The sequence below is a fragment of the Haemorhous mexicanus genome, chromosome 14 (assembly GCF_027477595.1).
Source record: "Haemorhous mexicanus isolate bHaeMex1 chromosome 14, bHaeMex1.pri, whole genome shotgun sequence".
In the NCBI taxonomy this organism is placed as follows: domain Eukaryota; kingdom Metazoa; phylum Chordata; class Aves; order Passeriformes; family Fringillidae; genus Haemorhous; species Haemorhous mexicanus.
This window is the reverse complement of record NC_082354.1, coordinates 18,582,972-18,606,368: the sequence shown is the minus strand read 5'-3', so window position 1 is coordinate 18,606,368 and position 23,397 is coordinate 18,582,972. Positions and strand designations below refer to the sequence as shown.

The window sequence follows — 23,397 nt, the reverse complement described above, 5'->3', positions numbered from 1 at the left end:
TGCCAAAATAAATAATATTTTCCTGCTTGAAAGGGTCCTGCAGACATAAAAGCCATAACTGCATCAAAGAATAAGATATTAGTGCCTTAGTGTCAGGCCAACAAGAGCTGCTCTTTAAATATGGACTAAAATAAGATAGAAAAAGGCATAAAATGTTGTTTCATTAGTTCCTCGTTTGATGGTTATTTCTTTATATCACATTCATGGTGAGAGGATAATCCCTTCAGCTCAACAAGAACTCATTAACCATGTTCTCTCAATTAGAAATAGCTTCTTTTCTAACAAAGCAAACACCATAAACACTCCTGCCTCCAGCTCATAATGATTTTCTATAAGTAAATGGATCAGAGGCATAGCACAAAGGGGGAGCTTGGTGCAAAGAGAAATGGCACAGAAATGGAAGATATTTCTGAGCATATAAAGCTCAATAGCTGTACTCATTGTGTGAATATTTTTATTGCTTACCAGAAGCCTTCTACTCAGGTGCTGAAGCAACTGCAAATAAAGTTAAATTTTCTCGACTTTCTGACAGTTTGGGGCTTCCCAGTAAAAGGAAATTTGGAAAGCTCCCACTTGAAAATGGGAGAAAAGCAACAACTCACGTTTCAGAAACTCAAAGAAAACAGTGCAAAGGAGAAAGGTGCTTTCGTGATCTAGTTTATTAATAAGCATTGTAATTAACAAGACAACATGCTGTACAGAAACCTGAAATAGAACTACTGCAAATTGACTGGACTTAAATGCTGCTGGGCTGTAGTACATGGTGTCCAGCTGCATCAATTGTAGAGTGTGGTTAGGGCTGTTTCAATACACAGACACACACTGCTCACTCTCAGATCCTGTAGTATGCCACACAGCAGGGAGATTTCCCAGAAATACAAACTCAAATATTTACAAGAAGTCGTCAATCTCTTTCTTCACTAGGGATAACATAAGTTGTACACAGTTTTCCTATGTATACCAAATAAAATCTTTGCCTTCAACTTTACTTTGTGTCTGCACAAACCAATTCCTTCCCTTTTATTTACCCAGCTAAATCAGGGTAGTAAACTGCAGTGTGATCATTTAATTGCTTCTCATTGATTAAGGGTCGTTATTCAACCTGCAAAAGGAAAACATGAGAAATCAAATAAAGCCAAGCTTAAATTTTCCAACTTTAAAACCTCAGCTTGACTCCAACAACCTTGAGCTAATCAAGCATTACCAGTGGAAATCATTCAGGCTCTGCCTTAGGCTGGACTGTGCTGGGAGCAGGGGAATAGGGGTGGCTTTGGGCTCCCCATGGGTAACAGCTTGCTCAGGGTACCACAGAGCCAAATTCCCTTCTTGGATGGGAATCCCATCAGATCCAGGCCCAGGAGGTCAGGGATGCCAAGGCTGGGCTCAGCACCACAGCACTGATGCTGTGCGAGCTGCCATTCCCAAACCCCCAGGTCCTATTAGCACGGGCTCATTGCCATGCTAATTAGCTAAATGACCTGCATCCGGCCAGCTCCCACCCGGGAGCAGGTGCTCTGCAGGTTCTGCCTGGCCAGGCACACATTCTCAATTATTCTTTAGAATCAAGTTACACTTCAGAATGCAGCACAGCTCAGGAAAACAAAGAAACAGCATCTCTCACTTCAAACAGTTTGACTCGGCTCTTTCTTTTAAGATTTTTTTTGTTTGTTTGTTTATTTTAGCATCGAGTGCTTTACAATATGGAAATAATCCTTTTTGCAATACTCAGGAGTGCAGCAAGCACGAGTTTGGAGGGGGAATAATCTAGGCTCGACTGTGTGACACATCACTTTGAAGGCAAAGGTTTTCCTTTATTGTTACACAGTATGGAACAAATCTAATCATGTAACTAGCATTTTACTGTATATTGTATATAGAATTGTTTTCTCCACAAATTCACACAAGTAAGATAAAATAAGTTAAATGACTAAAAAAGGAAAAAAAATACACAAAAATATACAGTCTATGTACTAGATAAATTATTTATATATATGGCAAGATGTGTAACGAGTCTCTAGTAACATTATTCCTCTGGATACTGACATGCTGCTCAGAAAAGTGTATTTTTATATATTAGAGATATAATATATAAAAATGAGGGAACAATTTATCTCCTGATAGAATGTGTATATACACTTAATTGTTCTGTATCGTGTTGACTGAATTTTAGAATATCAAACACATTCCCATGGATATAATGTTTAATATTTATAATCAGACTCATTGTCATAATGCTTTTTGTTAAAGTTATTTTTTTATTGTTGTTTGGTTTGGGTGTTTCCTTAGGTTTTTGTTTGTTTTCAAGGGCATGGGCAGGGTTAAGTGCTTCTCTATCTTAGGGAAAAAACCAAAGTAATCCCTAAATATTTAAATTAGGTGAAGTTGGGTTTTTTCCCCTTCCAATGAAAAAAAACCCTCACTAATTCTGGGTCCTTCTCCTTTTCCTATAAAAATCCTAAAATTGTAGAAACGAGTTCTTTGCCAGGAAATTTCAGTTACAATTTTCATCTGCAAAAGAACTGTTGCAGGTGAAAAACCAAGAAAGAAAAAAAGGAGAGTTTTCCAATGGAGCTGCCAATTCTGTAAACATTTGGTACAGCAGCATCTGTACTAAAAACTAAAGATATTCTACTATTCTGCTTACAATAGCAGGAATTACTGCCAGCATGATTCTAAATTTACACAATTAGTATGTTTGGTAAATCTGTGTAAACTACAGATAAGCTCATTTTTTGCATATCCCTGAAAATAGCTGCAGAACTCTCTCCTCCTGATGTCTCCAAAGCAAACAAAGGGCTTTGTATACATTAGGTATGAATTAATTTGTCAATTTTTTAATTGGCCCAGGATTGGAAATGAGATGTGTCAGTACCCAAAGGACTGTGATTTTTTTTCCAGGATTTTCATGCAACTGGAAGCCAGTGTGCCACATCTTTTCTAAACGTTATTGAAAACTACTTTTTAAAAAATAAAAAAAAAAGAAAGCAAAGAAAGTACACCATTAGATAATCTGATGCCCATTAATTAAACCCTATCAGTAGGTTAAAAGTGAAGGGTTTTTTTTTATATTTTGCACATAAAATCTAAATGTGGTTTGAATAGATTTACAGTGGGGACAGCGATATATAAAGCTACTTATACCTGCTGGGCACATAAGAGAAGCTTTTTTAGCATTCATTGGAAACCCTCAACAACTTGAACTTCTGTAAATTTTACAAGCAGCTAATATTACAGCATTTTTACACACAGTTTTGTTTATAAATTACAGATTTAAGTTACATTATGAAGCCTACATAGAGTTCTACCCATAGGAAATATTCACACACTGTTTTTCCCCTCCATACAGCTTCGATTGTCTCACTTAATGTAGCAATAAAACAAAAGAGTTATGCATTTCCTTAAAGGAAAAATGTCTTGGTATGTACATACAGCAAATGATGAAATGGCTAAAGACCAACAAAGTACTAGAAGGAAATACTAGAGAAAATATGGTTTTTTCATCTAAGAAAGGAAACTCTTCATCCACTGTGGAATCGACCAAGAGAATATATTCTCCATTGCACAGAACACTGAAAAAAATCCTTCCTCTTTAAAGAGAATCACCTTGAGAGTTTTTCCAATAATATGATTAGGGTTTGTTTATATTAATCCAACTTCCATTACCTAGTTCCTTCTTTCTTTGCTGAGCACTGTCAGTCATTCTCTAACAGCAAATCCACAATGACAAGTACTTCTTAATCTAACAGGTTTGTGATGAAGTAACTAATAGGAGAGTTAAACTTTTACTGGATACTTACAATAGGTGAATAGAGCTGTAAAAAAAGCCGCACACATCACTATTAAATATTTTTTAAAACACCAGTAGCTTGCTGCCACGACATCACACCAGCCAAAAAAACTACCCCACTTCCTACTGTTTTCAGCAGTGCCCATGTAATTTTCAACTAACAGGAACAGTAGCCAAGCAAGCTCAGCAAGACGAAAAAAAAGAAAAAAAAAATAAAAAGAGAGAAATAGACTTATGGCTTAAAAAATATAATAAGTATAATATTGTTCCTTGAATTATTATAGAAAGGAAAATCTTGGAAATTAAAAAAAGTTGTTATTTGTTTCCATTTTTTATCTTGGATGTCCTCTCATTGTCACGTTGTTTATTTCACACAGAAAAGCCTAGTTGAGAGCTTTCTATTTCATCTATTGCATTCTTTCAGAGAATAAATACCTGTACATTGAGCCAATAAAAATTAAAATAAAAATCAGTTGTCACGTACATTCTCCTTCTTAATTATATAAAAGATAAATTTTAGTGGGAAGATATACCATCCTTCTGAAGAATTGGATTTTAGGATCTTATTAATTCTATTATGTCAAGCAATCAAATGAGAAATTGCTCACTTGATCTCTAAAGCTAAGCAAATGGAAGATGAAATCTATGAATATGCTATAAATTATAACAACAAAGAAAAATTTGAGTAAGCTATTTTTAGACTGCAATATTCCCCAAACCGTACTAAGGAATTGCCTTCAAAGGGAGAAAGAACTGCTGGCAGATATTTGCACTGCATGGCCCATGTAAGAACATGAACAGGATTTTGTTCTTCTGATTGTTTCTGGGTTGTGGGTTCTCTTCCCCATTTTCTGGATTTTACCAAGAACTACAGTGAACACCTTTCAACCGGGTCCTAAGGATTTAGATTTCCTCTTTCAGCTTTAGGATTCTATATACACAAATATTCACAAGCCTAACGAGTTTGTACGCGCCCGAGGAGCGGCGCTAGGCCGTGACCCTCCACAGTCACACTTAAAGCCTGAAATTGGGGATTTGCCACATCTGCATTCACAGCTGGTGCTCGTGTATAAACGTGGTGCTGCTGCTGGCCCCCGGCGCCGGGTGGGAGGCGGCGAAGTTTGCCAGGGGAATGACCTTGACGGGATCCTCGCCGGCGCAATGTCTTTCGCAGGTGTTGTAGAACTGGGGCCTGGGCCCTGCCTGGCCTTTGTCACTGTCGTCCTTTGGCAGGGGCCTCCCGAGAGTGTGGCGCCCCTCGGGCCTGGCTCCCCGGCCCCAGCCTTGCTGGAAGCCAAACGAGGGCAAGGAGGGGTTGGGCTGCTGGAACTGCGTCAGGGCCGGCGGCATCCAGCAGTTGTCGGAGTGGCCGAGGATGAGGCACTCCTGCGTGCAGTTCTCAGAGGCTTCGGCCAGAGCTTTCTGCAGGTTCACTTCGATAGCTGGGAGGGGGGAAAAACACAAGGCACCGTCAGGGGTGTGAGGAGCGAGGCACAGAGGGAATCAAGGTCAGCAAAGCAATCCCGGTCTTACAATGATGGCCACGGCTGGGGAGGAAAAGGCCTCCTCAATAAAGCAATGCCTGTCCTACAACGATGGCCACAGCTGGGGAGGAGGACTCCTCAACAAAGCAATCCCCATCCTACAACAATGGGGATTCCATCCCATCCTCCCATTTTGAGAGGAAAAGGCCTCCTCCACAAAGCAATCCTCATCCTACAGTGATGGCCACATTTTGGGAGGAAAAGGCCTTCTCCACAAAGCAATCCCCATCCTACAGTGATGGCCACATTTTGGGAGGAAAAGGCCTCCTCAACAAAGCAATCCCCATCCTACAGTGATGGCCACATTTTGGGAGGAAAAGGCCTTCTCCACAAAGCAATCCCCATCCTACAGTGATGGCCACATTTTGGGAGGAAAAGGCCTCCTCCACAAAGCAATCCCCATCCTACAGTGATGGCCACATTTTGGGAGGAAAAGGACTCCAGGTGTAGAGCTTCAGTGGAGGTTCAGATGTTGGGGCCCACAGTGCTGTCACACCATCATTAAAGCTTTATAATAAGCCCTTATACACTCAATCTTCTAGAGCATACCACTGCTCAGGTTGGAAAAACCACTTCTAACACTTCTAAGCCAGCACCACCCTGTTCACCACTGAAAAATCCCCAAGAGCCACATCCACACACTTGTTGAACACTCCCAGGATGGTGAATCCACCACCTCCCTGAGCAGCCTCTTGCAATGCTTGCTGACCCTTTCAGTGAAGAATTTTTTTCCTAATGTCCAAGTGAAACCTCCTCTGGCACAACCTGACCATGTCCTCTGGACCAGTCACTAAACCTAATTAATGACAGACCTAAAAAAACATTTTCACTCCTTGTAATTGCCATATCTGTAATAAAGCTAAAAACTTTATAAAAAATTAATGCCATTACTTTAGATAGTTGCATAGAACTACTTGAAAGGAAATAATATTTTTTAATATTCACTTAAAAATGGATTTTTTTATTGTTTTCCTTTGTTTAAGGTAAAAACCCCTAAATTGGGCACTGGCCAAAGATGGTCCATTGGCCTCAAAGATGCACTCAAGAGTTATAAGAATGAAAAAGCGTAACAGCTATTTTAAAGAGAATTGATTTCTCCATGCATTCAATACTGAACACCTTGAAAAATCAAAGACTACTAGCAAAAGAAGATGTAACCTCTATTTTTTTCTAGTAATCAAAGCAGATTTCTCCAGCAGATGCAACGTTTGTGCCCTTGAAAAAGGATTATAGAAATTTTAATTTGTTCAAAGGCAAAGTAAACTACTAAATCTGAAAGGTGTTCATATGTAATACATAAATATTCTTGATCTGCTTCATTTAAATTGTGGCTTTAACATGGTAGGTAAATTAAAAATTCATGGAATTAAATTTTTACACACGATCCCTCAAAATAGTTTTAATATTGCAAGTGTTAACTTTATATTCTCTTCCTGTGTACGTGGTTAAATCCATCAGAAGTGCAGAACAATATGTGATTGGGTATTTCCTTGGGTTTTCTTCATAAAACTTCCCAATGAAAGATATATACCCATTTTTAATACCTGTCTTAATGAAAATGGCATTTACAACTGAGTTCTGGCTGATAAGCACTGGAGAAGGAATGCCACAAAAAAGTATTTATAGCAATGAGAGTGCTGAGTAGGAGCCTCCCACCCTCTGAGCTTTATGTTTAAACAGATGCTGCATTTCTGTTTTAACAAATATTTTGCATGCTGAAATCTGTGTAAAGCTGCTGAGCACAAACACTTATTTCCATGTTACATCTCAATACAAAGGAATTAAGTTTTCCCTTCAGGCATTGAAATATATAATGCTGCTGTCCAAACCAGGATACATTTTTTAAAAATCTACCATTTTTAAGAAGACAGCTGGTTGCTTGTTATGTCATGAATGCTCTATTCTTGATTATTTATCCTTCAGGATGCTGTGCGTGTCAGTTAGAGCAGTGATTGTTTATAAATGGTATTTTGGTGTATTGCTGGCATTTCAACATGTCCTCAGTCATTTTGCCTAAGTATTTTTCAGTTTAATCCTGACAAAGCTTTGGCACCTTGCTGCTGCAATACTAATCCAGTTTTGATGGGCAGTAGGAGACATAAATATGGAAATAATTCAGTGGAGTCTATAGTTACTGCAAAAAAGAAAAGTTTCTAGTGGTAGATTAGTCTAATCTTTCTGTGTCCTACTATCTGCTATTAGAGACATAAATTTAAGTATATACAAGTCTTTTAAGCTCTTTAATTATCCAGGTTTGCTTCTATTCTGATGAAGGCAATCCACTGAAATCAGGTACAACCTTGACAGAGCATGGAGCTGTCCCCATTTTGTAGAGAAACTGATCTTTTTTGCATTATTAAAAAAAAAAATTAAAAACTTTAAATGCTATTAACTCAGTTAAAACATGAAACACACAATTATTTATTTGGAAATGATACTTATTTGTTCTGAGCTCTTCACAGCAAGTGGTTACAACACTTCTGCTGTACCATTTTTCTCAAACTACAGTAAGAGAGTACACAAAGCTGAAACAGCAAAAGGAAGCATTTGACAATAAAAATCTAACATTTAACATTGGCCAAGGCAACTGTGGAAGGAAAAAGGTCACGACTAAAACAGCCTCCACACCATTTCAAAGATCAGGACAGTAATTTTGTGCCACGTGTTGTCAGACTACCTGGACACTTGGAACACGTTGCCATGTTAAGAAGAAGAGTACTGTTAAAGTTAGAGTCTTGCTTATTCTGTTAATAAAGAGATATTTTAATCTGAGTTTTAGTTTTATTAAAAAATAAGAAAAGAAATAAAAAAAAAAAAACCCACAAGAAAGAAAACCCCAAAGCTTTATAATTAGCCTGGACATAATCCTAAGATATGAATTCAAATTATTTTGTTTTAAAGTTGGGGGTTTCTAATACAAAAGTCATTTGTATGCAGGATTGTTTAGAAGAAACATCTTTTGTAGAAGGCATAATCTTTCTTTTAATCTTGTTTCAATATTGTTGTCAGAGTATGCTTTCATCAGTGCTTATGGTTAATAGCATGTAAAATATACAGTTTTCCTTAACTTTGAAAAAACCCTTTTCTAAGTCAAACAAACAAACAACTTCCCACACCCACAAAGCAATGACTCTTGGAAAATAACTCAAACTAGAGCAAACTGTAGGAAAATGAATATTCACCCAGCACTATCTATTTTTTGCCTGCTCTTCCAGGCCATGCAATAGATCTCCTTTTTGTCCAAGCCATTCTCTGTTTTCCTGACATATCATTCCAGCCACTCCTGTGGGAGATGTGGAGCTCACTGTTCAAGGGCTCCTTTAGCAGAGGCTCTGCACATTGACCATGGCACCTTCTGGCTGCTTCTCTTTAAGCTCCCTTCTATTTTGTTCCTTTGCAAGTCATTCTAAATGTGGGTGACAATCAAATATTCTGAAAGTTTCCCTCTCATTCCAAAGCAGTGGTGCAGGTGATTATTCTGCATAGTCTGATAAGTAATCAGGGGAAGGAAACACCTCTGACACCTGCCTCTACCCATCAAGGAAGAGAAAGTTCCAGCTGTCTCTGAATATTTTCACAAGAAATGATGGTTCTTGCAAGTGAAATTCAGTGTCTGGTACCATCTTCTCACACAAGACATGACAGGTTTATAAATGGAAATAGGAGTTTGCATATTCCCCACATATTATGAATAAAGAGTACATTCCATTGAACTCTTAGCAGTCTGACTAATTTCTTACTTCACTCAGTTATAAACTCTAAATTTTAGATATTTTTTTCCCATACTTCATGGAGACTCTTCAAATATGACATACAAATAATACAAAAGAGACTTTTTAATTCATATAATAGATCACACTCATGCACATGTGAGCTTACCACTTTGATTTGAACTCCAGGTTGTTTTAGGAATGACTTTTTTTTTTAATTGTCTGCAGAACCAAGAACTCTTTTAAAGAAAGTGTCTGTCAGCTCTTAAGAAATGTTTAGATCAGAACTGTCAAACATAACTAAAAGCACAACAGTTAAAAGACTTGTTAAAAGACATTGTTCCACAGTCTTATCATTTATGGTTCAAAACAGTTTTCAAGAATATTTACTTTCACTCAAGATGATGTGGAATTTCAGCCTTGCCAGGTAGCTATCCTTCAACAAAAACAGATACAAAAAATACCTAAAAAGAGCTCTGTTTGTTTGCTTTGACCAGAGACTTCCTATGGTTATAAAGTCTGAGTGGAACTTTAGAGGTACTAAATAAAAATGTTAATTCTCCTCTTTGCTTTTTGGATATCTCGACAGTGCTGCTCTCCTTCTCAGTCTACAAAATGTGGCACAATTCTTTGGCAGTTCCAGCTTAACATCATGTTCCAGTTTTAAGACTGTTTCTCATGGAAAATTCAGAAAGCAAGACAGGCTGTTGGTACGAGCCTGTTACCAGCAGTCTCAGAATGTTGAAAAGTTACAATTAGGGAATCATTTTGGTTGGGAAATACCTGTAAAATCATTGAAGCACATACTTGGTGTGTAGACACCACACTTTCTTTTCTACCCTTTCCCTCCAGCCTCAAAGAGATGTGTGCTACTAAAAGAACATCAAGAGAGCTTTCCTCACTCTGCCATGCAAGTCATCACTTGGCCACAGAAGCACAGAGATCAGGCTGGAAAGGACTTTTGATCTAACCCTCTGCTCATATCTGGGTATGTTGGTTGAAAAAGAAGAGAGCAGCTTTTCCAAAAGGCCTAACTTTCAGCATTGTACATATCCCTTAAAAGAAAAAATCCAAATGTGCAGAAAGGAAGTTGTGCTTCCCTGAGGAAGGACAATCCAGAACATGAGCTCCTGGAGAAGCCTTAAAAGATCTCCACCTTTACCCACATGTAAAGATCAAAAGACATTTGTAAATGCCTTCATTAGCAAAGGACTCAGATTCATGAGAAGTTCAGTACTCAGATTCATCAGAAGTTCAGTACCCAGATTCATCAGAAGTTCAGAAACCACCAGACTGCACTATACCAATGCAGGTTTAGGGGCACAGAAACAGTGCAAAGAAAATTTCCAAAGCAATTAAAAAAAAAAAAAAAGAAAATAAAGAAAGAGGAAAACCTTAAACCACAGAATACAGAGTGCTTGAATCTTAAAGCCATGTAGCTGAAGTCATAATGAAAAGCCAGTTTTGAATTTGACACATTTTGGATGCAAACCATCCAGTGTTACATTTAGAGCACTCTTGTTTCATAATAAAGCAAGCAACAATTAGCAAGCAATTAAGCAAATTGCCCATAATTATGCCATTGCTGAGCTATTTTTCATATTTTCCCAACACAGCACATACATGAATACATGGCTTGCAGTGCCAACACTGCTCTGTCAGCATCCAGAAGTGCCTCTCGTTTACTGAAGCGTTTCGTTTCAAGCAGCTCCCAGCGCACCTCCAGGGCTCTCTGCTCAGCAGGAACCCTCCAGAGTGATGGAGATGACAACCCCAACTCCTCCTCTCAGCCAGCAGCTCCTAAGGAACGGGCCAGGCTCCCCCACCACGTTGTGCCCATGTGCATTTCCTAAATGTGGTACTAAATCTAAGCAGGAACTCAAGTGGAATGTGGGGAAATTATCGTCCGGAAATACCCTGGTGACCAAAAGTGGCCACTGGAGTAACATCATTTAGAGGTCTCCAGCATATGAGGAGCACAGAAATGTCATTAACAATAAAAAAGGGAGGGGGGAACAGTAGTTAGTGTAAACTGGGTTACTTTAATAAGGTCAGGAGGAAGAAGCTTGAATGTAGAAACTCTAAATGAGTGCTGCTATAATATACTCTAGCTTTTTGGTTTAATAATAAAATGCCTTTGGGAGGAGTTCCCAATGAATATTTCATTTCCTGTATACGTCTCAATAAATTAAAAACCTAAAAGAGTTACTTAAATTCTACCCTTGGTACATTTTATTCAAAGAACAAGTAGGACACACCGCTCTCTAATTTTCAGCTCCGTGTACAGAGCTTGCTTTGCTTGTGAGAAATCAGAGGAAGATTGATCCTCCAGATGTTCTGACTGAGGAATCAACAGGCATGAGGGAAATCACACCTTTCCATGCTACCTAGGCTTGCCAGATTGTGCTGGGTAGCTTGCAAGAATCAGCTCTGCTTCCATTCCAGTGAACACAGTTTATATCCTAAGAGCCATGGTTCTAATTTGAATTTAATCAGAAAAAATACTTCTCATGAAATCTAAATGATAGGGTGAGGTATGAGGATTTTGCACCTGAATTCAACAAGTCAAGCAAACATTGTTAAAGATGGCCAAGGAAAGTTGGTGAGAGAGAGAGGAAAGGGAGGAAGTGTCAGGGTAAGAGAGTCAGCCTCTGGTAATTCCTGTCTCATTAACTACTCTTGTGAAGTGAATCTTTCCCTCCCAAACAATAGCCCACAAATAAAACACATTAATCTTTCATTTGGTTACCTCATTGCTATTCTGACTAGAACCTCAGTCTTGTGTTAATCATACCCAAGATATGGTCTAAAGGCAATGCTCCTGTAAAAAGTTTGGCTTCAATAATGACTGTTTTCCACAGAAAGAGATTTCACACACAAAAACAAAACAAAACAAAACAAAAAAAACCCAAACAAACCCACAAAAAACTCAACCAAACCAAGCCCCCAAACCTCCTGCAAACTCTTTTTTTCAGCCTAATGAACATGGGTGTGACAGAGTACATGGCAGTGACCCTTATGGCTCTAACAGTCCAATTGAATTCATCTTTTATGTCCAGGTTTTGCTGATATTTATGGAAAAAAATATGGTCATTTGCAAAGGCTGCATGTTCCTTGGCCTATAAAGTCTGTATTGAGTTTTCAATGAGAATTTTAAATATAACTAGTAAAGTAGAGTGACCATCTAAAATGGATAACCTAAAATCTAATATATTGATTACAATACTGGCTAATACAACGTGCTTTATTTAATATTTAATTAACTGCTTCCCATTTGTACTGAAGCTTCTTAATTATTAATACATGGTTCATTATTTAACATGGAATATAAATTCAAATTCAAATCAATTAAACAAGGTGAAACTACATAGTGAGAAATGGTTTGTACTCCAGCAATAACCTTCAACCTGGAAACATCATAAAGAGTGAAATTAGCATTTTTCCCCCAACATAGTAAAGAGTGAAATTAGCATTTTTTCCCCCATACCTGCAAAGATTATGCATTTTAAATGATACATATTAAGCTCTGCTACTGCTGTAAAATTCCTGTAATAAACACAACATCCTGCAATAATGTGCTGAATAAAAAAGGGCTTCAGCTGTCACTTTTCAGAGAATTTACACAGAATATAACACTATACCTAGTTTTTCAGATTTAAGTTTCAAATAAAATTATGTGTGTCCATGAAGGAAAGGCAGCTTATTGATTTTACTGAAAGTCATTAAATATCCCAAAAGAGTGAGGATTCCTAAAGAGAACTAAGAATCACAGTGCAATCTACATCAACTCGCTTCGGTGTGGAAAGAGAAGAAAATACATTTCCTAAACTTAGGCTGTGTAATCAAAAAAACAGATCTATCAATCAAAAATTCTGATACATCAGAACAAAAATCTGGGCTTGGAGATGGGATGAGTGTCACAAAGAGACAAAGGGAAGAGAATTTCTGGGCAGGACAGGATCAGCAGCACTAACTCTTGATAAAGGACCCACAAGAACATGCCAATATTCCTTTATCCCAGTTAATCCCAGATTCCAACACTTGTGCCAAGGAGCAGAGTGGGGGCTCAGCAGAGCTCAGGGGCTGGGGGAGCTCAGGGGCTTTTTCCCTTCCTTCAAGGGAAAAACCCCTCAAAAGTCTGTGTTTACACCCCCTGCACTTCAGTCTCTTGGTGAGTCTCCAGCCAAATGGCTGTGCCTTCCTTTTTATTGACTTCACAGTAAAACATAAACAATTTTGATGGAAAGCAGAATGCTAAAAAAATCTTTTAAATGAAGTAATTGAACAACTGTGGGCAATCGGTCACAGTTCAGACACTTCAATGAAACATTAATTTTCAAAAGGAAGTCATAAAATGCTCAGTGAGCTAGGAAACAACTAGCTCACTGTTATCTCTCCTGTGGTAACTTAAGAGATAGCCAGTAAAAGTTGTTCTGGATTGTGTTTTCATCAGATATACACAAACAGAAATTTAAAGTCAAAGACCACTAGAGCAGCAACCAAAACAAACCTACAACAGTCTAAAAATATTCTGTTCCTTTTGTGGTGACTCCAATTGCATTTCAAAGGAAAAAAACCAAAAAACCGATATTTCTTTATTACAATATTAGCAAAAAACTTTTTACTATGAATGCCCTATTTACTTTCAAATACTTTTAAACATTTTTGCAATAATTACCTATGCTGATATCTACGTAACACATGATGCTTTTTTGAGTGCTGATAGCTATTACATTTTATTGGACCATCAACAGTATTAATTCATTCCAGCTGAATATATAAATAAAGCTTGCTGAGGGTTTTTTGACAAAACAATTTACCCATCAAAAAGGTAGTTTCAAAAATCAAATGCTTTGTGACAGTGCTGATTCACATTTGGGGTTATAAAGTGTGGTACCAGGTAGTGCCAATTTTCTCCATTCAATTCATTTTCACTTATTTCTTAAAAATATGAGGATTATAAAGAAAAAGCATTATTGAATGGAAATGCTCTCATTTCTCCAAAGCTGTCCCTCAGATTTTACATTTCACAATAAAAATCAATCCAGGTTATGATCCTGGGAAACAGCAGGGCTTATATTCCAAGGCACAAGCAACATGGCCTAACAATCACAGCTATTCCCCTCTCCTGAATCCCCTGCAACACCCTCGCCACTACTGCAGGAGAGCAAACCTTATGCTCCACCTCAAAACTTAAAAATCCCTAATTATGAGTGATGAGGATAAATATTTCAGGGTAAGAGGCCACGGTTTTTAATTCCCCTAAAGCAGCACGCTGGCCCTGCTGTGTTTTTAGATCCCTTCATGACAACCAACAACCTTGAGGAAGGACAGGCTGGAGGAGTAAAGCTGCTCCCCGAGAGGACACTCTCCTCCATATGGCTGCAGCTCAGGAGGGTTTTCCTCTTGGAGAACCCTCTCAAGCACAGCCTCCTTGATGGCTACACAGCAGCTCCCATCCCATTTTTCACAGCAGTTTTCTGTCAAGACCACTTTGTCAATCTGCCACTGACTACCCTCAGCGGACCCACGGAGCTGCTCATCCCTTTGACAAAGGCTCCAAAAAGTGTGAGCACATGGGAAGGGCCATGTTTGATTAACAACCTTGTGATCGCCGTGAAAATGAAATTTGAAAGGTAATAATTACATTTGTAATTACTTAGGACTAAATCTCTTATGTTTCCTACTCCCTGTATTTCTGGGCAGCTGGAGCAAAGGCTCATTAATAATAATAAAGTCATTTAACCCTGCAGGCACATTACAAGGAGAAAGATGTCATTTGTCACCAACACAAATAGAACAATCACTGAAGGATACAGCAAGACCACTATTTCATATTTATTGCAAATGATAAAAGGGACATTTTGCACTCATTCTCACCATGACATCCCAATCTGCTTTTTAATTATCAGCAAACATAAGGGGACAGCACACAACATATGAGGGCCTGCTAATAATGCATTGTCCTGCGGTGACATTTCCATAATCACTTTAAATCTACCCTATACATATGCACTAGTTAAAGCTTTCAGCTCTTGAAATCATACCCCCTAGTAAGGAATGACTTATCCTCTGCAGACAGAGCACACAGAAACAGCCCTTCTGCAGAGTTTGAGGGTCTGAGAGCTGACATGTGCCTTGCTATTCCTTTAAGTGATAAGGTTTGGCATTCTGTTGCACTTATGGTCGAGCACAGTGTGACTTAAAAATAAATGCAATTGTATTTTTAGGCCGGGAACTTTGCAGTTGTAAATCTCACTGGCAACAGTTTAGACAAGGACTTCTGCAAGTCACTCAGTTTCAAGTGCTTTTCAGTGTTGTTCTGTTCTTTGCTTCCTCAAGAACTCTGCAAGAAGAACTCTGTCTTAGATGACACAAATACCCTTTTTCATGGGGAACTCGAGTAAGTTACTCAGAATTTACTGGATTTTTAAAAAGTATTACTGATAATACTCCCTGTCTGTGAATTAAACTTCTGAGGAAAAGACTATTCTTTCCCTATATGATTCTTTACAGAGACATTAAATTTTGAGGAAAAATTCATGCAGAGAAATTTCTCCTATGGCATTAATATGAAAGCAAATGAAAGGAAGTTTCAGGTAAATAATCTGAGTTTCAACTCCATTAAGCTAGAGCTTAAATTTCTCCCTTGCTTTGCTCATTCATCAGCAGTTATCTAACCATCAGGCATATAAGAAGGCCAGAGAACAAACTTAACAAAATGAAGTTATAAACTGTTACTGTGTGGGTTAGAAAGAAGCTAAGCAAACCTCCTAAATCTGTTTGTGTTTTCCCCAGGTACCACAACAATCTACAGAAAGACATGCTTTCAAAAACTTAAATAAGTAGTGTTAAGAAATAAGACACATCAGGAGAGAATCAAGTGCACAGAGTAAAATTCATATTTTCACTGTTAAGATAGTGACAACACAGAAAAGCTTGTATGTGGAGTGAAATGTTTTGTCAAATTGAAAAATGGAAATAATATGAACACTACAATTTTCACATCAATTTGAGGTAAAATGTTTTGAATTACAGTCATTTTAATCTTGTTTTATAAAGAAAATGACTTCAAATGGGTGATAATTTAAAACAGCATAATCCAAACTTCATTGTGCTCCAGTCAGGCATTGGAGGGTGGCTCTGAGTGATTTGGAGCAATCTCTGCACATTAGCTCAGAGCCTCATTCCGAGCAGAGAACAAGAAAAAGGATTCCTGAGATCTGCACTTTCCATCATTTACCTGAGAGTCCAAAATCCCTGACTGAGATAACTCCAGCTTCCTTTGTGGGCATTGCTGGCACCTTCAGGAATTGGGGCAGCACCCTGATGGGGCAATACTGTCACAGCCACAGCTCCTGAGCATTCCCTCGTTACCAGATCCTCCACTCAAGTTTTGCTCTTTGATTGGAAGATCCTCATCTCAATCAGATGAGCCTTCTCCAGCTATTGCATTTTTTGGCATACATATATATGCCAAATATATTAAAAAATGTAATATATATTTAAAAATGTAATATATATTTTTCCAAATAAAAATAAAGATAAAATATAAATAAATAAATAAATAATAAAAATTATATATATATATATATATATATATATATATTCTTCAAAGTAATTTCCAGTTAAAATATAAAAATACTGGGCTTTTAGCTAGAATCATTACTAAACTTGTAGTACTTTTTTTTTTTTTAAACAGATGATTCCATCAGCCCCTGAACAATTGACAAGTGATGGGAATAATTTAGGCCAGATCAACACTCGACACAATTCTTTGCAGAACATTTTCTCCTAGCATGGATCATTTTAAAAAGACATTGTTAGGAAACAGTGATGGCAGCGATTATTCTGGAAGATTTTTGTGTCAGTAAGATCAGCCAAGAGAATGGAAGTGAGCAGCTCCTGACAGCATCTTGTCAGCCCATTGCAACAGCTGTCAGGAAAGGTTCTGTGGCTGCAACCATCAGGACTGTGATGCCTGAAAACAGGGTAGTGGTTACTATTATTATTATTATTATTATTATTATTATTATTATTATTATTATTATTATTACTTGGAGCATAAAAAATATAAAACTGTGGGGGTATTAAGTTAAACTTCATGAGGTATCCAATTGTTCATGAAATTAAACTTCATTACTTCAAAGATGGAAATATTTTTAAATGGAAATAAACACATTGGTTGATCTTTAAATTATGCTTTTATAAACTCAATTATATAAACACCTTCTTATAACCACACACTGTCTGTGTGTGTCTATGTGAGGATTCTGAGGAGAGATATAAATTTATTGACCTTCAAATTTCAGAGAGTAGGTGTCAAGTTTTGACTCAGCCCTCCTTATATTTTTATGCATTGAACCTGTTTTGCAAAGCTGTCTTTGCAAAAAATGTAATGTTCACTCCTGTTTGATAAGCTTTGGCATGAGTATGCCAAGGCTAATAAAAGCCTAACATGTATTATTTAACAAGGTTAAAAACTAGCAATCAGACTTGTCAGAGAACTTGTCACCTCCTTTGGTATATGAGCCTCAATCAGCCATTTCTCTACTGCATGGGACAGAGGCTCCCTTAGGATTAGATGTAAGAAAAATCAGTTCTCACAAAGTCACTAAACTCAGCATCCATCTCTTTTGAAAGCCTAAATTTCAAACCAGTTCTGAAATCCTGGTCGGGCAGACACACTCTGGAGGTTTGTGTGTCACCAAACAAATCCCTGCAGTTCTCACTGGGAGTGAAAGTCCTTGCACCAACCTAATTCCTAGCTCATAAGAGCAAACCCACAAAATCCCATCATTTAGGTTTATTTTTTCTTAAGTTCTACAGAAAAGATATTTGAAGTCTGGGCTAAGTGCTGCTCTGCAGATGCCACGTGGAAAGCTGTCACCACTTTTGGCACAGATTTCTTTTTGAGAGGGTCCAAACCTGAATTTCTGAAGCTGATGTTCCCTGAGCTTCAGCAAACTGCATTTCACAGCCACCTTTCCTACAGCTCCTGTGGATGGCAGGAGGAGTTGGAGCTCAGTCTCTGCTCCACAGGGCTGCTTTAAATCTTTCTAAGTTTTTTAATTAACCATAGGATATAAAAGGACCTAAATAAAAAGCTACCAGTCAATTGCTGACTAAGTGTTCACCAGCCTGCTATTGAACCTATTTCATCTATTTATTCCTTAATTCAGCCATAGTCTAGAGATGTCATTAATATGCTCAAAGTTAATTTATTATCCTCTATTGCTTCTATTCAAGCCCATGTTAACAGAACAAATTCATCACAAATGATCGGGCTTGAAAAGGCAGATTTGGATTCTGACAGAGAATAATTTATCATGGCTGGGAAAAAGCTTCCCACTGACTGGGCTGTTGGAATGCTGGGAGGTGAAACTGGAGTGGTGGCAGAACTTCTGCAGAAAAGGACATGAAACTCTTGGGGGAAAAACAAACAAATAATGAACCCCTGGCTTCAACTCCCCAAATAGGGAGGTTCCTGGCACTGAGTATTGATCTCGTTTTCACACTCACAGGTCCTTTCTCCTCCCCTTTGTGCTGCCCTGAGGCAGAAGTGATGATTAGGGCTCTGCTGGCCCTGGTTTGCACGCCCAGAGCTGGGGACAGAGGGGCACAGGGAGTGCCGGGGACACTCAGAGCTCTGCAGAAATGGTCCCGAGGCTCTGGGGCCACAGGCTGCTCACCAGCACACCCAGGGCCTCGCTGAGTGCTGCAGCAATTCAATTAAATTTATTTAATTTGCTGTTTACTGCCATCATCCCCGTGATTGCAGTGGGTTTGGGGTGATCTACTCCTCTGTTACTCCACACTTGCTATGTGTCTACACATCATCTGAATTACAGAAGCAACTGGATATAACAGCATTTATAATGTGTTTCAGGGCTGTAACAATTGGAAAAATCAAACACATTTTGTAGTTATAGGTCCATTATCCAGTGGAATTGGAAAGCACTGAGATGCTGTCATGAATGTGGCACCACTGTGATTGTAACAGAGGTTTGGAGATTTATTGTAAAGCCCAGAAACACTTGAAATGAGCAATTGATCACAGCATCACAGTCAATGTTCTAACTATTATTATTTCAGCCAGTTATTGCTTTGTCCCCAGCTTCAGCACAGGGAGAATTCCCCCTCCTGGACACGGCCCCTTCTCTATCAGGCTGTGACTCCATTTATCCATCCCTTCATGGACTTGTCTCCTAACTCTGTACACACCAGAGCCCTTTCCCTGCTCCTGCTCATGTGACACTGAGTAAATATGTCACTTCAGGACCTGAGTAACCAAATTTCTCCAGGGAAAAAGAGGGGAAAAAGCCAGTGAGTAGTCCAGACCTGTCCAGGAAATAAAAAACTCACTTGGCTCTGCCTAGATATTTTACAGAGGATCTCATATACTGATAGAATAATTAATATCAGTGCTCAAATTTGCAAATATGTAGTTTATCTGGATGGCTCCTTCAGAACTCCCATCTCCCTTTCCCCCTCCTTTTCTTCTATCATATTCCAGAACTCAACTGAATTGGGCTCCCAAATGTGCTGCTATCAATATTTGGGGCTTATTTTCTCGTTCAAATACGTTTTTATTCTATGAATGCCTTGAATCTAAGGCCTTCAGTGAGGTGAATGTGCCAAGTGTCTGATCAGTACCTGATATCCCAGGGAAGAACCTCTGTACTGAACAGGATCCAACATTTCCCAGGGCAGCACTGGAGAGTTAGAAAGTGCAAACTCTGCAGTATAACCTCAGCTCCCTCGTGTACATGTGTTTTGATGCAAACTTTAATTAAATCATCATATACTATTTTTCTCATAGGACCCTTGGGCCCAATTCAGAGAGTAAGTAGTTATGCAATATTTCTCTTTATCTACTCTAATCAGCATGTGGCCATACACCTTTTTAATTAATACTTTCAAAGCCTCATGTTGAATGCAGATTTGTTCATTTCCTCATGTACTCTGTTGTTTTCACAGCACAATCAAAACCTTCATGAACATGAATAATACCCCACCTGCATGATTTGCTTTATCGAGGCCATTTGCATCTGGGAAACTGAGGAATTAAAAAATTGAACAAAAATTATCCAGCCTCCATTATTCCACTATATCTGGGTGCCCAATTTGAGATAGCTTAGACCAGATTTTTACACTCCTGAACACTGGATAGTATATATTAATTATATTATATTATATTAATTATATTATATTATATTATATTATATTATATTATATTATATTATATTAATTATATTATATCATATTATATTATATTAATTCTATTCTATTCATCTATTCTATTCTATTCTATTCTTTTCAAAGCATACCTGTTGGAGAAAGGGATGATGTCCTTGGCACTCAAAGAAACTCAAATGACAAAACATAATAGCAAAAATTCAATTTTCTTCCTCCACCAAAGACTTGTGTTGCCCATTTCAAAATGTGCAACAAAATATAGAAATATTAAAGAGCTGTCTTTCATTGTCATTATTAAATCTAGCCAAATAGAACATCAAAAAAACCATGAATACACTTAAAATAGTCTTCCCATGATGAAGAGCTCATTATTTTAATAAACCAGAGAATTTTATGTGCTTTGATGATTTCTTATGGTGGCAAAACTTTCCAAAAGACCTATCTTGAAATTTAGCACTAAGTGTAATGCAATAAAATGTAATGATTTCATAAAATTTTACATGGTAAACCAATTCTAGAAATTCCTCAAAGTGCTTCTCGGAATCAAACTTTAATTCATTTTTAAAAGGGACTGGACTGTAGCTACAACTGTTCCCACTGTAAAACCTCATTATTTCATGTGAGTTAAAAGAGATTGGCCCTCGTGCAATGGGACACGTGCACTTCCAGCAGTGTTTCTCAGATCTGTGCTGCTATTACCCCTGGCTGGTGAGTGGTTTGTTCTGCAGCCTTTTCCCTGTGTGTTCCTGCCGTGGGTTGTGCCCTTTTCCCCCTAAGCTCCACAGACAGGCTGCAGCTTCCATCTCCTTTCCAAGCACAGGGACAGAATGAAGAGAGGGGAAGGGTGTTGGAAACCTGGTTGCTGAGAATCTCAGACTTTCTGTACTGGCAGGCACTGACCCCCAGGAGAACACTGCATTGACCCGAGGCTGTGGAGAAGCTTCCACATGGAATGACAGAACTGGGATTGTGGGTGTTTGCAGGTTGAATAGAAGTGTGTGATATCACAGGGTGGGAAAGTTAGAGTTTAAGGATTTTGAATACAGTAATATAGATAAAGCAACATGGAGGTTTTAGGGCGGAGGCTGGTCCATCTTCTTCACCTTTTTCTTCACCTTCTTCTTCTCCTTCTTCACCTTCTTCTTCACCTTCTTCTCCTTCTTCACCTTCTTCTCCTTCTTCTTCACCTTCTTCTTCTCCTTCTTCACCTTCTTCTTCAACTTCTTCTTCTCCTTCTTCTTCAACTTCTTCTTCAACTTCTTCACCTTCGTCTTCACCGTCTTTTTCACCTTCACCTTCTTCTCCACCTTCTTCTTCATCTTCTCCTTCTTCTTCTCCTTCTTCTTCTCCTTCTTCTTCACCCTCTCCTCCACAGCTTTGGGTGGTTTTGTGTAATTGGATAGAAAGTCCCCATTGCAGGGCACGGGTGGTTGGTTATTGGGTTAAAAGTAAAAATACTTTAGGTGTCATTTCTTAATTGGACAGTTTATCCTTAAAACGCTCTATTCATCTAGACAATAGCTTTCATAAATTGTAAATTACAAACAAATGTACCTGCTCCTCCTGAATGATGACTTTTGAAATATCTTTGCCACTTTACTTAAATTTCCCTGGACCAGCTCGCACCCCTTTTCACAAGAAAGACCCTTCAGAGGAACATGAAAATGGGTTAGGGCTTGGCATTTCCTGAGAGTGGAGACTGGATCAATATCATTATGGAGCAGAGTGTGTAAATGGGCTTGAGGACAGCTCCAAAGCAAGAGGAGAAGAAGGGGTGTCCAACTCCCAACAAAAGAGCTTTGCACTTGGCCCCTGTACTTGTGACAACTTGAAGAATGAGAGCTCTGAAGTGAATGGTCACATTCTCATGTTCCAGAGAAAAGAGGGGAGAAAAGCAGACATTAGTATCTATCCTTTCATGAAAGAGAAAAGGGAAGAGGAGAAAGCCAGGTGCACTCCAAAGGAGTTCTGGTCCATCAGGTTTTAATGCCAGGCCTTTCATTACGAGCTTCCATCTTCACAAGTAGCAAGGTGCTGGCCACCCCAGAGGGCAGCTCAGCAAACTGCATTTTCTAATTTGCTCCAAGTACCCACTAGAAAGGCCATTTGTCCAAAGGGTTTTAGATACAGTTACTTCAGAAGTTCCTCAGCTCACAGCAAGCATCCTGAATGCAGGCTTCTCTCTCCAGCACAAAAAACCAAAAAACTCTTGGAAAATGTTCACAAGTAAAACACAACTAAGTCAGAGCTCATAACTTTTGCTGGTCCTGCCAGCCTGCCTGAAATGGTAATTTAAAAGTGCCAAAAAATGAAAATAAGTATTAAAAAAAAGATTGGCCAGAGCACACAGATTAAAGCACATATTCAAATCAAAGCTGGTAATTGCCTCGTTCCAGTCAATTAATAGGGTGTGGCAAGAAGCTCTTGAAAAAGAATACAAATATCTGATAGAGCTTAAGAGTACAAGAGACTGTGAAATGATGCATTCAAGGTAAATAAGCTGTTCTAATAATTACCTTTCAGTCCATCCAGTCGTCTGTATCTACCAGAATGTGACAGTGGCAATGTGACAATCCCATGCTGCTCACTCTGGGATCCAGTGCTTTCTCCTCTGGCATGCATGGCAAATTCTGTCACTCACCAGACATGCACTGTTCGTCAGAGATACTTTTATTTTCTGACTTATTTTATGCACAGCTTATCATATTACCAAAAATGGATGAAGGAAAACAATTGGCTCTCCGAAGGGGCAGCACAGAAAAAAATTGTACAAATTCAGATTTTTGAAATAGCTGTGATACTTTGAATGGAGTGTGTGAGCTCTCAAGAATATGTTACATCTTATAAATTATTGGTCCAGGGTTCTTTACCTTCTGAAGAATATTTTTTTTTCTCATTTTAGTTAATGTTTTATCTTGTCCATCAAAAAGAAATAAAGAGAGGAGCAAAAAAGCCACAGGGGACCTAAAATGTCATGAGGCAAAAAGTTTCAACAACCTCCTTGAAGCAAAGACTCGCTCTTCATATTTTCTCCACAAAGCTGGATTATACATGAAGAAATGTTCATGATATCCTCAAAAGACAAGCTCTGATGAACCTGATAATCCCAAAATATTTCCTTGGCAAATGGTCCACCCTGACTGTAACACCACATTAA

At 38.4% G+C, this 23,397-nt stretch overlaps 1 protein-coding gene across 2 annotated transcripts in view; it reads right to left on the bottom strand.

Moving 5' to 3' along the window:
- Nucleotides 1-641: 641 nt before the first annotated feature.
- The window catches only part of PCDH11X (protocadherin 11 X-linked), a 429,468-nt gene continuing 406,712 nt past the window's right edge, over nucleotides 642-23,397 (bottom strand). For both annotated transcript variants that reach the window (XM_059859187.1, XM_059859188.1), the window contains one exon: nucleotides 642-5,229. In XM_059859187.1, the coding sequence (XP_059715170.1) occupies nucleotides 4,838-5,229 (392 nt within the window). In that variant the 3' untranslated portion in view covers nucleotides 642-4,837. The remainder of the gene's footprint in view (nucleotides 5,230-23,397) is intronic.